The sequence below is a fragment of the Xyrauchen texanus genome, chromosome 25 (assembly GCF_025860055.1).
Source record: "Xyrauchen texanus isolate HMW12.3.18 chromosome 25, RBS_HiC_50CHRs, whole genome shotgun sequence".
In the NCBI taxonomy this organism is placed as follows: domain Eukaryota; kingdom Metazoa; phylum Chordata; class Actinopteri; order Cypriniformes; family Catostomidae; genus Xyrauchen; species Xyrauchen texanus.
Window position 1 is genome coordinate 9,164,865 of NC_068300.1, and position 15,270 is coordinate 9,180,134.

Sequence of the window (15,270 nt, forward strand, 5' to 3'; positions counted from 1 at the left end):
TTCAACTTAAAAGGTGAAACTAATATATTATATAGACTCATTACAAGCAAAGTAAGATATTTCAAGCCTTTATTTGATATAATTTTGATGATTATGGCTTACAGCTTATGAAAATCCCAAATTCAGAATCTCAGAAAATTAGAATATTACATGAAATCAATAAAAAAAGATTTTAAATACAGAAATGTCGGCCCACTGAAAATGTATAATCATGCATATGTACTCAGTACTTGGTTTGGGCCCTTTTGCATTAATTACTGCCTCAATGCGGCGTGGCATGGATGCTATCAGCCTGTGGCACTGCTGAGGTGTTATGGAAGACCAAGATGCTTCAATAGCGGCCTTCAGCTCTTCTGCATTGTTTGGTCTCATGTCTCTCATCTTTCTCTTAGCAATGCCCCATAGATTCTCTATGGGGTTCAGGTCAGGCGAGTTTGCTGGCCAATCAAGCACAGTAATACCATGGTCATTGAACCAGGTTTTGGTACTTTTGGCAGTGTGGGCAGGTGCCAAGTCCTGCTGGAAAATGAAGTCAGCATCTCCATAAAGCTTGTCTGCTGAAGGAAGCATGAAGTGCTCTAAAATGTCCCGGTAGAGCGGCTGCGTTGACTCTGGACTTAATAAAGCACAGTGGACCAACACCAGCCGATGACATGGCTCCCCAAACCAACACAGACTGTGGAAACTTCACACTGGACTTCAAGCATCTTGGATTGTGTGCCTCTCCATTCTTCCTCCAGACTCTGGGACCTTGGTTTCCAAATGAGATGCAAAATTTGCTCTCATCAGAAAAGAGGACTTTGGACCACTGAGCAACAGACCAGTTCTTTTTTTCTTTAGCCCAGGTAAGACGTTTGACATTTGAAGCCCATGTCCAGGACCCGTCTGTGTGTGGTGGCTCTTGATGCAGTAACTCCAGCCTCAGTCCACTCCTTGTGAAGCTCCCCACACATTTGAATGGCCTTTTCCTGACAATCCTCTCCAGGCTACGGTCATCCCTGCTGCTTGTGCACCGTTTTCTTCCACACTTTTCCCTTCCACTTAACTTTCTATTAATGTGCTTTGATACAGCACTTTGAGAACATCCAACTTCTTTTGCAATTACCTTTTGAGGCTTTCCCTCCTTGTGGAGGGTGTCAATGATGGTTTTCTGCACAACTGTCAGGTCAGCTGTCTTCCCCATGATTGTGAATTCAACTGAACCAGACTGAGAGACCATTTAAAGGCTCAGGAACCCTTTGCAGGTGTTTAGCTGATTAGAGTGTGACACTTTGAGCCTACAATACTGAACCTTTTCACAATATTCTAATTTTCTGAGATTCTGAATTTGGGGTTTTCATAAGCTGTAAGCCATAATCATCAAAATTATATCAAATAAAGGCTTGAAATATCTTACTTTGCTTGTAATGAGTCTACATAATATATTAGTTTCACCTTTTAAGTTGAATTACTGAAATTAATGAACTTTTGCACGATATTCTAATTTTTCGAGTTTCACCTGTATATCCACATAATGTTTCTTCCTCATGATGCCTAACGGTTCAATTTTTGCTTCACCAGACCAGAGGACATTTCTTCAAAAAGTAAGATCTTTGTCCCCATGTGCACTTGCAAACTGTAGTCTGGGTTTTTATGTTGGTTTTGGAGCAGTGTCTTCTTCCTTGCTCAGCAGCCTTTCAGGTTATGTCAATATAGGACTTGTTTTACTGTGGATATAGATACTTGTCTACCTGTTTCCTCCAGCATCTTCACAAGGTCCTTTGCTGTTGTCCTGGGATTGATTTGCACTTTTCGCACCAAATCACATTCATCTCTAGGAGACAATGAGTCTCCTTCCAAAGCTGTATGATGGATGCGTGGTCCCATGGTATTTATACTTGCGTACTATTATTTGTAAAGATGAACATGGTACCTTTAGGTATTTAGAAATTGCTCCCAAGGATGAACCAGACTTGTGGAGGTCCACAATTTTAGCTGATTTCCACAAATTTTGCTGATTTCTTTTGATTTTCCCATGATGTCAAGCAAAGAGGTTCTATATTTGAAGGTAGGCCTAAAAATACATCCACAGGTACACCTCTAATTGACTCCAATTAGCCTATCAGAAGCTAATTGCCTAAAGGCTTGCCATCATTTTTGGGAATTTTCTTAACAATCGTTGGAAAAATTACTCATGTCATGCACAACGCTAATATAATTGCTAATATTAAATCTGTGGAGTGGTTAAAAAATTTGTTTTAATGACTTCAACCTAAGTGTATGTAAACTTCTGACTTCAACTGTACATAGCTGAAGTGCAGTTTAATGTGCGCTTCTGTGTGGAATCAAGTTTATATAATGACTGACCTACAGTGGCAAGAAAGATTATATGAACTCTTTGGAATGACCTGCATTTGTGTGCAAAGTTGTCTTAAAATCAGATTTGATCTTCATCTAAGTTAGAATAATGAACACAATCTGTTTTAACTAATAACACACAAATTACTGTATTGTTCTTGCACATATTTAATAAATCATTCAAACATCCACTATGTAGATTGTAAAAAGTATGTGAACCCCTAGGCAATTTACGTCAACAAAAGCTAATTAGAGTGAGAAGTTAGCAAACCTGGCATCCAATTAATGAAATGAGATTGGAGGTGTGGGTTAGAGCGACTCTGACTTATAAAAAGCACACAAATATTTTGAGTTTGCTATTCGCAAGAAGCATCCGCTGACGTGGACCATGCCTCGTAAAAAGAGATCTCAGAAGACCTATGATCACTAGTTTCCTTTGCATAAAGCTTTACAAAGTTATCTTAGCTTAGATATACATCTGTCGACAGTTAGACAAATTGTCTATACATGGAGACAATTCAGTACTGTGGCTACTATCCTTAGAAGTGGCTGCCAGCCAAGATCACTTAAAGGGCACACTGCAAAATGGTAAATGAAGAACTCTAGAGTGATAGCTAAAGAATTGTGGGAAACAATGGAACTGGTTAACATCTCTGTTCATGAGTCTACTATACAGAAAACATTAAACAGTCATGGTGTCCACTGCTTTCCAACAAAAAGTTTACAGTGTGCCTGAAGCTTGCCAAAGAGCACCTTGACACTCCACAAAACTACTGGGAAAATGTTTTGTGGACTGATGAATCTAAGGTTGAATTGTTTGGGAAAAACACACAGAACTATGTATGGCGTAAAAAGGGCATCCCAACGGTGAAGTACTGTGGAGGGAGCATCATCTTTTGGGGTTGCTTTGCTGTTCGGGCCTGGACTGCTTGCCATCAAGGGTAAAATTAATTCCCAAGTTTATCCAGAAATCCTAAAGGATAATGTCAGGGTGGCTGTGAGCAGTTCTGTAAGGAAGAAAGGTCCAAAATTTCTTCGGAATGATGTACAGGTCTAATCTGCAGCAACCAGAAATCCTCCATTTCCGGAGAATCAACTATTTATTGAATCCAAGGGTTCACTTACTTTTTCCACAGCACTGTTAATGTTTAATGGGATGTGTTCAATAAAAATATGAAATATTATAATTGTTTGTGTTGTTAGCTTAAGCACATTTTCTTTGATTATACTTAAACAACAATAAATAAAACAATATTGAGCAGATATTATTGGCTAACTTTTCAAGATCCAGTTATGGATAAAATCAAATGCCGTCCAAAATTATTTGCTGAATATTCTGTTTCACTCTTAAATGTCATGAGATTTAATTTTGAATCAACTGCAGATCAAACAATATTGTATGTGCATCTGAGTGCAAACCTGTTGGGGGACGGATTTGTGACTCTGCTGCGATGATTGACAGGTGAAGGAGCTCTCTTGGGTGTGAACAAGGTCAGACTGGGAGTGGGATATGAGAGATTGCTCCATGACTTCCTCACATAGTCCTTATCCTTTCTGTCAACCTGTAGAAAGACACACAATATATATATCAGTAAAAGTTTAAGTATGTCTATGTACTGCATTCAAATCTTATATCAAAGAGCAAGAAACTTGTTTCCACAATTTTCCCCTTTTTAACTGAATTTGTGTTATGTAAATGAGGTAATTTTAGTGTTAGCTCCTAACTGAAGTAAAGCACCCAGGGTCTGTTGAGGTTCTAGCAGGATAAAAGCAGTAGGCTGGGTACAGCTGGCAGGTGTAGAGCTGGCACCAGCCACTGAGAGGCAGATTAATGGAGTCTAATAGAGGTCAGTGGCTCCAGGGCTTTAAACACAAGTCTCTAATGACATAAGCGCCTAACACAATCACACATAAACAGAGACTGAAGAACGTGAACTAAACATGGTAACCGAAAAACATTTGCTTTGCGGGATGCAGAATCCACACCAATAAGTGTCCGTATAAAGTCCAGATTGACTGCTGTAGCAGCTATCAAATAAATTTCAGACATTAAATGATTGGCACAAACACAGAAACAATAAATATACAATTAGGCTTACCAGTACGTTCTGGGTGGTCTTTCTGCGAGTGCTGGTGCCTGGAGGAACATGCCCTGTTCTGAAGGGTCTCTCTAGATTAAGGCCTGCTTTGATTGGTCTCTCAGCGTTGCGACACTGGAGAGACTTGAGGGACATCGAGTGACAGGAGGCTGAGCGAGGACAAATGGGGGTCACTGTACCATGGTCAAGTTTAACCAACCAACCAGGGAGTATTGACATATAATTAATGTATTCAATATGGAAATGAGGAGCGACAGAGAGAGCGGGAGGTGGGAAGAGACAGGGTGAGGAAGGGCGAGTGAGTGAGTGAGTGACGGAAACAGTGGAAGAAGAAAAAGAAAGTGTGTATTAGCATCTATAAAGCATTAGAAATAAATTAGGCAACTACTGGATCGTCACTGATCTTATCTGTCATACAAATGGTCAAGCTATGATCAGAATGGCATACTACTTGTACTATTTCTGCAGTATGTAACTTCCATTCAAACTCATCTCAACATATTAAATATTTGGTAGCTGTACATCACTATAGAAAGAATAACCTTGCTATTAGATTGCATATGAGAAGGGATGTTGTGATAATGCTGCTTGAGTATTTTAATCATTCGTGGAAATCCCACATGATCACCCCAAATGCCTTAGTTATTGTTTCATGTCTGTCTGAATTGGCACCGAGTACCTGCTTAAAAATGTGTGTGCAGTTTCGGCTCACCTGCGGCACTTTCCCTGGGTGATGTCGGCATAAATGATTCATCACGTATCAATGTATTACTATAACAGCATCTTAATGCCATTAATGAAAACGCATTATTGACGCTCGTGCTCCAGATGCATCATTATACGTGAGGTGAACCGACCACGGTGCCAATGCTTCCCGAACCGTGGGTGGCTAGTAGTATGATTTGATTTTTTTACCGAGAACCCTTACACCCCTAATATATATATATATATATATATCTATCTATCTCAAAACATTTAATGTTTATTATGGTGTGAAGTACAAAGCAGTCCATCCTGAACATAGCCTGAGATATGTGTGGAACTGGAAATCTGTGTGCATTCACTTTAATTTAAATAATTTCAGTCAGTGATGATTCAGTTCCCTGTGTTAAAAGCCTTTAATTAATTAGTAAGAAATAATGACAGCATATTGAACCAGAAAAACCCCACAACACCAATTAGTAAGAAACACACGTGTTATTACGTATACACAAGCCATTATCAGAGATTATTCTCAGCTCCATTTGCACACACATTTTTTAAGATTAAGTGGGCAGTGACTGGGCAAAGCTGTAACCCTGGCTGCAGAGAGAAGTGTTTCAGAAAGGGGTGTTTTGTTTGAGAGCAGGAGTCTTGCCAAAAACTGCTCTCACAGTTTAGCAAAACTCCCATTCCTGTCTTTTCCTGCTCGTTTTCTTAGTTTGATTTACAATCTACCACAGACAGAGACATGGATCACAGCATAGATGAGATTTTTAGTGGACAGTTCTTTCACTGTCCACTGTTGGGATTATGAGTCGCACAAAGTTCAATTACAGTTGAGCTACTCTTTTGATAAAATATATAGATTGAATTACTCACAAAAACTAGCAAACTGCACTTCTGTAGCATTTATCTTAATTGGGGTGACAGCATCAAACTGGGACATCAAAATGATTGATACAAAACGAATAAATGTAAAAATAATATTTATATTATATAAAGCATACTGATAAACAGCATTAGTTATGGTCCTAGAATATGATTGAACATAGTAATATTCAAACATATTAACAGCCGATATAAATAGACCAAGGTACTGCGTTCAGTAAGCACTTAGGTGGCTAGACTGAGGACCATTTATCCCGTTAGATCTTCAATGGTAATCTTGTTCATGTAAGATCATCGTTAGATCATTTTTGGTCTCAGTGGTTGCACTTTGGAAATTAAAAACAGTCATTTGCGATCAGAGTTTGTGCGATTTGTGAAAATGTTCAATCTACCAATACCAGCTGCGTGGCAAATGGGTCTTTATAAGAGCAGACGCGATAACAATGACGGTGACTCCTGAAATATGCTATTCATGCCATGTTCTTTATATGTTGGCTACACCTCCAAAACACACTTGGAACAGTTAAGCTGAATTATTTTATTGCTGTATTATACAAATCAAATTCACATTGCCCAACTTATTAACATGACAAAACAAAACTGTTATTACATTTTTAATAAATTATCCACAGAAATCGAGCAATGCGACAAACTCTCCCATTACAATGAATGCGGTCACTCACTGCAGGTTTACACTGTTTGAGACCTGCATTTCGACGCGAGCACATGATGCCACGCACAATGTTCTGCACTCTCACGAATGCTCTTATTAAAAACAAAGCTGTCTAATCAGCATAACAACTCAATATTACACCGCTTCTGTGCCTTGATTAGAACGGGATCGTTTTAGTTTTGTCGTGTTGCTCATTTGCAGTGTATTTAACATCTACGTTCAAAGCGAGCAATATGCAATGAATGATGGTTTAAAACTTGCGCATTAGTATCAGTTATCATTACAGATAGGACGGAGGATTAATCTAAGCAGCACTGATTGCCCATTGCCGTTTCATTGCTTAACGGACATGTTAGTGATTGGTTAGAATGCTCAACCGCTGCAAAAACATGTTATAAATTGAAACCATTGAAGCAACAGGGGCAGACTTAAATTGAACGCTGTAGTTGTCAATTTTCACGATTACATTAACGAGGCAGCCATAATCGTAATTATTTTTTTGATTAATTGTGCAGCCCTACCCTATATATCATGCACCTGTATGTCCCTATATCAGCATCTATGGCCGAATCACAGCCATGCTGATATCGGTCCATACAGCACTCTTGTTCGTGTGATATTGCTTTAGTATTGAACTGTTTTTTAAGTATACTTTAACAGTATTTAAGTATTTATTTTACTACAAAATGTTTTATTTAAAAGGATGCACCATGAGTTCTGGGTACACAAGTAATGACTCAAATGACTCATTCATTCTTTCACTTAAATGAAACAAAGAGTGGACTTCTAGCTGAGAATATATGGTTATTGTCTCAGCCTTTTCGGTTGTAAGGCTGTGTGTGTGTGCATGTGTCCAAAAAACAATAATAAAAAAATAACTAAAAACTGTGATGTAACATATCGATACGGTATAAAACAACTTCAGAAAAAAGCTTTTTCCTGGAAGCTTTTTGTATTACATGGAAAAACAGCTGAGCTAGTGGAAGACAGAATTAGGCTAGCAGTGTTGCTACTTTCAGTAAGTCACTCCCCAATACTGCTCAGGCCTATCGGAGTAATCTTTACTAGTAGCAGAATTATCTGAAATATGGAAGTGTTCTAGTATTCTGTTAGGGTTCAACACACTACAACCTTACTCATCTCATATGACAGGAGAATCCAGGGCTACGTATTAGTTTGTGTCTTGTCGTGTTTGTGTTCTACCTGCATCTCCAGACAAAGACATGGCGCTGCGACTCCTGGCCAGATAGGAGTGTGTTGGTGTCTGTAGTCGACTGACCATCGAATTCTCCCATGGGGTCAGAGGCATGCGACGCATACCTGGACAGGCATAAACACAGGCATTTAAATACATATTCATTCAGATCAATGAACATAAATTCTGAGCAAAGTAGCTTCAACGTGCAACAGATAAAAAAATGTCACATACAAATGGCATTACATGCATTGACCAACTTTAACCCTCTAGCTGCCCAGAGTGAGCCAACCCATTGACATTAGCTGGTGAATGTGAGGCAGGCATTAAAGCTTTGTTTTTGTTTTGTGAAATTAACTCAAATAAAATTAAAAAAAAAACAGGGTTAGATAACAGCATTATTCACAAAATGGTTGCCACCTGCTGTAGGAAAAAACAACATGCAAAACAGCAAAAAGATGACAGCAATTAGGAATGCAAAACCATATCATTATCGACCAAATTTCTCTTTTTTTTATTATCATCACTGGCCAACAGCAGACGCAGACAATATCAAGGCTTACATTTTCCAATTTAAACCGTATACTCTCCATCTATCATTTTGAAGGTATTAAACCATTATTAATCTTTTCTACTGTATATTAAAGTGTTTTGGTGGCTGATTTCCCTCACACCGATGAGCCAAAACCGTTTTGACCACTCACAGGTGAAGCAAATAACATTGATCATCTCCCAATAAGGCCAGATGTCAAGGTCTGGGTAGATTAGATCAGGGTTTCTCAACCACTGGGTCATGACCCAAAAGTGGGTCATGGATCATTGTCTGCTTTGTTGCGAGATATTTTCTGTCATGAGTACAAATTAAATGGATCAAACTGTAAATTTGCAATGTTTGGGACAACAGTGACCTCTATTGTTGAATTGTGTTAATATCTCAAGGTTTAAGTACACAACCATGAGAGGCTGCATTTCTCTGATGTTAATTATCAGCTGTCCAGTCACAAATATCCATCAATGCCATGAATCATTCTTTTTGGATAAGGTCTCTTATGGCGGTGGCCCCTTTCAGCAGGATAATGCGCCCTGCTACACGGGACACATTGTGCAGGAATGGTTTGAGGAAAATGATGAATAGTTCAAGATGTTGCCCTGGCCTCTGCTGCTAATGTCTTTGTGCCAGATACCAAAGGACACCTTCAGTGGTCTTGTACTGTAGAGTCCATGCCTCAGAGGGTCGGCGATATTTTGGCAGTACAAGGAGATCCAATGGCATATTAGGCAGATGGTCATAATGTTTTGGCTAATCAGTGTATATAATATAGGCCAACATATCAGTTATTGGCCATAAGATTCAAATAACGATGTCTACAATTTCAACATGAGTGCATTCCTATTTGGAATTTCTACAGTCAAATGACAGCAATATTCGCAATACTAAGCATGCACCCATGCACACACTTAAACTGCTTAACAGTGCACACCACACAGTTAAATAATACTATAACACACCACGTGTAAATGGGTCATTGACAAATTGTTTAAAAAATCTACTTTAAAACATCTCAAATTTGTAGAAATGTAATCTTTGTGTCCATGTTGGTTTCATACATTTTTGAAAAACATTTATACATAAATATTTTTTTTGGTAGAAAATGCTAAAGGTTTAAAATCTCAAGTGGAGTAACCATCAAGTAACAGGTATTAAAATACTTTGAGTGTGCAGAACTTAATTATACATTTCAAAAAAAGGTACACAATATTTTTTGTAATATTTGTATTATTTAAAATATTTCAAGTTACTCAAATTGGCTGAACAAAATGTGCCTTTCATAAAATATTCTAAATATCAGATTAAAAAAATTTAACATTCGATTACTTCGAATTACTTTAGTCGATTACGAGTCGATGACTTTTTTTTTTTTTTGATCACATGAAAACACAACGGCTGCCTACATGTTGGTTATTAAATGTTTTTCAAATATTAATAATGTTTTAAAACTAAATCATTTCAATGATTATTTTAGAAATATTAATACAATTATTCCCAACTACATATGCCAAAATGTATTTATATATTTTTTTAAGAATTTCTGTTTTTAAATGAGATTTTTTACTGTCTCTGGACTTTTTGACTTTAAGCCCCAGAAAAAATATAAAAACTCAGAAATTGAAAACATCATAAGAGGTGTATTCAGGTGTATGCAGATTGCATTTTTTACATTTTTGAATTACTTAATAGGTCAGAAAATAAAAATGAGCATCACGTCATTGACCCAAATACTGGAATAGAAAGACAGACTGCAGAGTTCTGTGTTAAGCACATGTTTGACCCTGGATAAAACGAATCAACAAAGATTCCTGGATGTATTAAATCCACCTGCTGGTTTGTCCTGAGGGATCTTCTCTCTGGAGATTTGGGATTTTGACTGTGGTTTTTTATCAAGCAAGCGGACAAGAGAGACGTCTGCTTCTTTAAGGCTTGGACCAACAGTACAACAACACACAAATATTAAACAACACGCAAATACACAAAAACCAAAATGGTCAGTATCAAAACACAGAGAAGGGACAGTTTACTGATGGTATAATCCCATAAATTCATAATAAAGGGTTAGTTCACCAACAAATGAAAATTATCCCACAATGTACTCACCCTCAAGCCATCCTAGGTGTATATGACTTTCTTCATTCAGCCAAACACAATCAGAGTTATATTAAAAAATATCCTGCTCTTCCAAGCTTTATAATGGGAGTGAATGGTACCTTAGATTTTGAAGCCCAAAAAAGCACATCCATCCATATAAAAGTAATCCATACGGCTCCAGGGGATTAATAAAGGCCTTCTGAAGTGAAGCGATGCATTTGTGTAAGAAAAATATCCCTATTTATAACTTTATAAACTATAATCACTGGCTTCCAGTAACGGCCATCCACACGTTCACAAGAGAGTCGAGTTCCAGCGTGTGACGTCGGCGTAGTGTAAGCTCAGGTGAGAAGTGATGAACGCGGAAGCGCATGTTGTTTACAGCAAAGGAAAATGGCAAAAAGAAGTGAGTTGTTTTTAGATATACTGTAGATTTGTATTAGTCTTAAAATGGTGCGTTTGCGCATCTATCCAGTCATTCCAATCATTCATTCATGGCAGCAAACAGTCTCAGCCTCTGTTGGCATTACCTTGAATTTCCTGCATAAGAGCGTCTCCCGAACTCTCTACCAGATTCTTTTATTTGTGCCACTGCTGCAGCCTCCTCCATCTCCCGGAGTTTCTGGTTGGTGTTCTCCGGTTCAAACAAATAGGGCTGGGCAAAAAACTCAATCATCGCTTTGATTCAGAAGGCCTTTACTAATCCCCTGGAGCCATATGGATGCACTTTTTTGGGCTTCAAAATCTAAGGTACCATTCACTCCCATTATAAAGCTTGGAAGAGCCAGGATATTTTTTAATATAACTAAGATTGTGTTTGGCTGAAAGAAGTCATATACACCTAGGATGTCTTGAGGGTGAGTAAATTATGGGATAATGTTTGGGTGAACTAACACTTTAAGTGAAGAGCAAACTGGTTACGACAGTTAATTCACAATATAAGTCATTAAATGATAGTGTGTGCCCACCTTGACCCAAACAAAAAATTTAATTACAAAAGAAAGATAAGGAATTAAATTAGTGTGTTTGCGTTTACCTCTATCTGTTGAATTCAGCAGGGTGGCTGAGGACATGGACAGACGTTTGGAAATGACGGGATCAGTATGTTTGGACAGATTCATGGTGGAGACAGACCGTCTCTCAGCATCTACATATAAACAGACACAACATTCAACATCAGATGCACAACTCAAGTGAACAGAAGTAGAGGTCGACCAATATGGTTTTAAAATGGCCGTTGCCGATATCCACAGAACAGGGTGGTCGATTTTTAAAACGATAGTAAATTATACAAATAAATTGGCTAAAAATGTATTAACTTTTAGGTTGCATTTTATTTTACAGTACATGAACTTTCAGTACACTTACAGTGTACTTGTCCAAGAAAGTACAGAGTAATATTAGGTAACTACAGGTACTTAATATGGGTTAAGGTTAGGACCTTGTAATTATTATAGTTGTTATTATATAGTTATATTGTATGTAAATGTGGAACTGTACTGTAAAATAAAGTTCTACCAACTTGTATATAGCATTATATTTACTCAAACTTTCACACAAAACTTTAGCTTTCCCGGCTTTAACTTTTCCAGTTTTATCTTCCCATTTTAGTAATTTTCTTCACATAAATAAATTGTAATACATTAGGAAAAAGGAAATAACAACAGTGCACTCAGTTGTCCACCAACCATGGACTGCAAGTGCGCATTAGCAATCACATTTTCTCAAAACTTTCAGTTTACTATGCCTGGATCCTCTGCTTGGGAATGTCACTGACAGACCACTGTACAACATTTGTCAGAGGGACATTTTGGAAACAAGCTATTATAATATGCCCTTCAGAGGTATATACACTCAATGAGAACTTTACTAGGAACACTACGGTCCGAATATAGTGCCCAACGTGGTCTTCTGCAGTTGTAGTCTGTCCGCTTCAAGGCTCAACATGTTATTCTGCTCACTACAATTGTACACTTGATGTTTTTTGTTTTTGGCTCCATTCCGTCCGGCACAAACAATCATGCCATGGTCTAAATCACTGATATCAAATTTGTTCCCCATTCTGATGGTTGATGTGAACATTTACTGAAGCTCTTGACCCTTATCTGCATGATTTTATGCACTGCACTGCATGCACACGAGATAGATTAGATAATCGCATGAATAATTAGGTGTACAGGTGTTCCTAATAAAGTGCTCAGTGAGTGTATACGAGTGCTCCACAGCAGAAAAAAAAGCAGATTTGCACGAGATTCATGAGATTTGTTAATTAAACCCGTTTAAACGAGATATCCGCTTATTTGCAGATGATTGTCTTTGTATTATTAGACATGACAGTTAAGAGTTACAAGACAAGCTTGAGGAGAGAGAGAAACATAAAACACCAGAGCACTTCAAACATCATGAGTTCGCACGCATCTTTTGCGGGACCATTTAAATGAGACTGTGTTGCACACCAGTCTATTATCGTAGTAACATTATGACACTAACAACAAAACTCAGATTGCCTCTGCGATATATCGGTCGACCAGTAGAAGAAAGGACTATAGAAAGATTGAAAGCAGGCATGATGGTATAAGAGGCTTTACAGTGTTCTTTTCTATAATGTGCTTACCTGTAGCAGCTAGCTGGGACCAATTTTTAAGTTAGTTCTGAGGAAAAGTGCTAAATCTAATGACTGCTATGGATGGCAGCACCCTTATCTGCTTAATGCTCAATCTGTCTTCCATTTGTTTGTTCCAGGATGGACAAACACACAGAAAGCTAACAAGATATCTGTTATGTTATACATCTTCAGTTTGCCACTTTAAGTGACCTAACATCACCAATAACTACTTTAAAGGGGTCATATTATGGGGGGGGAAATGTTTCTTGCTCTTTTGAAATAAAAGTTATATGTAATATGGAAACCCAAAAGTCCCTACAGACTATATATTAAAACTAAGCTGCAAAAACAGGTTGTTCAGAAATATTCAGGGTTGTGATGTCACAGCTATGAGCTTAATAACATACGATCACCCCCATATTTACACATTAATGTCAATGATGTCTATTAATAATAACAGAGATCATTTACATATAGAAGTCTTAAAGAAACGGGAGCAAAAAAATGTTTGAAAATATTAATTCCAAGGTTCAGAGGGAGGGTAGAATTGGTCATGTTAAAAAAATAATTTGTGCAAGAAAGTGATTTTTGGGGACAAAAGTAAAACACTACAAAAGTGTGTGATATAACCCCTTCAAACAGAAACTACAGCCTGTTACTACAGTATCATTAAAAAAAATTATAAAAATCCAAGTCAGATATAACATGCTATTGATCGAGCAGTTCTTTCATGTTTATTTCTCCATGTCAAAGTGGTGAAATTTACAGAAAACTGTAACTAGTTAAAAGAGCTACAGACTGATGCTACGAGATCTAGCTAATGCTGCTCTACACTAATAGTCATATTCACATTTAGAGCAAAGCTTCTGCTGACGGGCCAAGCTGAAAACACCATGATAGTGCTCCAGCCCAGCTAGATCCAACGGAAAGAGAGCAGACTCGTCAAAACCTGAGAGAGAGAAGCAGGGAAAGAAAGAGAAAAAGAACAATACAGAGAGAAAGAGAGAGATATATTGGAGGAGAATATAAAAGGAAACAAAGGTAATGTGCTGTGAGCTCATAGCTCTGAGTCAGCATTTGTATGCAACAAAAGAAGCAAGATGCTGTACAGCAAATGTTTTTTAAATTAAATGAACACACACACGCACACACACGCACGCACACAAACATCATAACTGCAAAGGAAAGGGTTAAAACGCATCCCAGACAGATGCACACCATTACGAAATAAATATTAGGCCTTTAAAGACAACATAAAATGGCACTCACAATACCTTTATCTTGGCATAATTCAAGGTAAAACTGAATATTCATGGAAAATTTTGGAAGGAGGTACTAGATCATGAAAAGCAGGATGTGAAATTATTGGGTATTAGGGCTGGGTATTGGTACAGATTTCCCAATTCGACTGGATTATTATTCAAAAGCTCTGGATTCGATTATGATTTGATATAGATTTATGTCTATTTCAGTTCAAATGTCCTCTTATGTAAATAGGTATATTACATATGAAAGACATTATCTCCCAGCTGTTAATTATACATTATTCAATAACAAATGGGTTGCGTGGATCTCATCTTTGGACGGACAGACACGACGCACACACACACACACACACACACACACAAACTTTTACTCTCAACACTCAGTCAAATAATCTCGCTGCTGAATACTCCACCACTATACTACACAATTAATGGTAAGTGAAATCAAACATTTACCAGCCAGTTGCCAATATACATTTTAGTCGCATAGCACGAAATTTGGTTGCAAATGCGAACAATTTCCTCTCATTGTAGTAGAGGGTAGCACAGAGTAAAAGATTGATCTTGGGATTTAAGAAACTATATAGAGATCATTCAAACGAATAGTGTGATGCCTCTGAAAATCTATATTTTTACCCACCCCTATTGGTTATTATTTTTCCATTTTATATTTATGTCAGAAGAATAGTACATTTGTTTCAATGCCAAAGTACAATGATTTTTACTTTAAAAACATGTCTGACAAATCATGCACAATACAGCCAGGGACATATATTAAGGAAGTAAAATTTGATTTCATGTTATCTTTAAAACATGCAAACCAAACTAAAGTATGCTTGTATTGAAACAAACCAATAAAACA

General features: G+C 37.6%; 1 protein-coding gene across 1 annotated transcript in view; it reads right to left on the minus strand.

Moving 5' to 3' along the window:
• Window positions 1-15,270, minus strand: part of LOC127618861 (ensconsin-like) — a 58,857-nt gene that overhangs the window by 10,083 nt on the left and 33,504 nt on the right. The window contains 6 exon segments of the mRNA XM_052091519.1: window positions 3,757-3,899; window positions 4,437-4,585; window positions 7,903-8,019; window positions 10,272-10,334; window positions 10,337-10,372; window positions 11,575-11,685. Of these exon segments, the coding sequence (XP_051947479.1) occupies window positions 3,757-3,899; window positions 4,437-4,585; window positions 7,903-8,019; window positions 10,272-10,334; window positions 10,337-10,372; window positions 11,575-11,685 (619 nt within the window).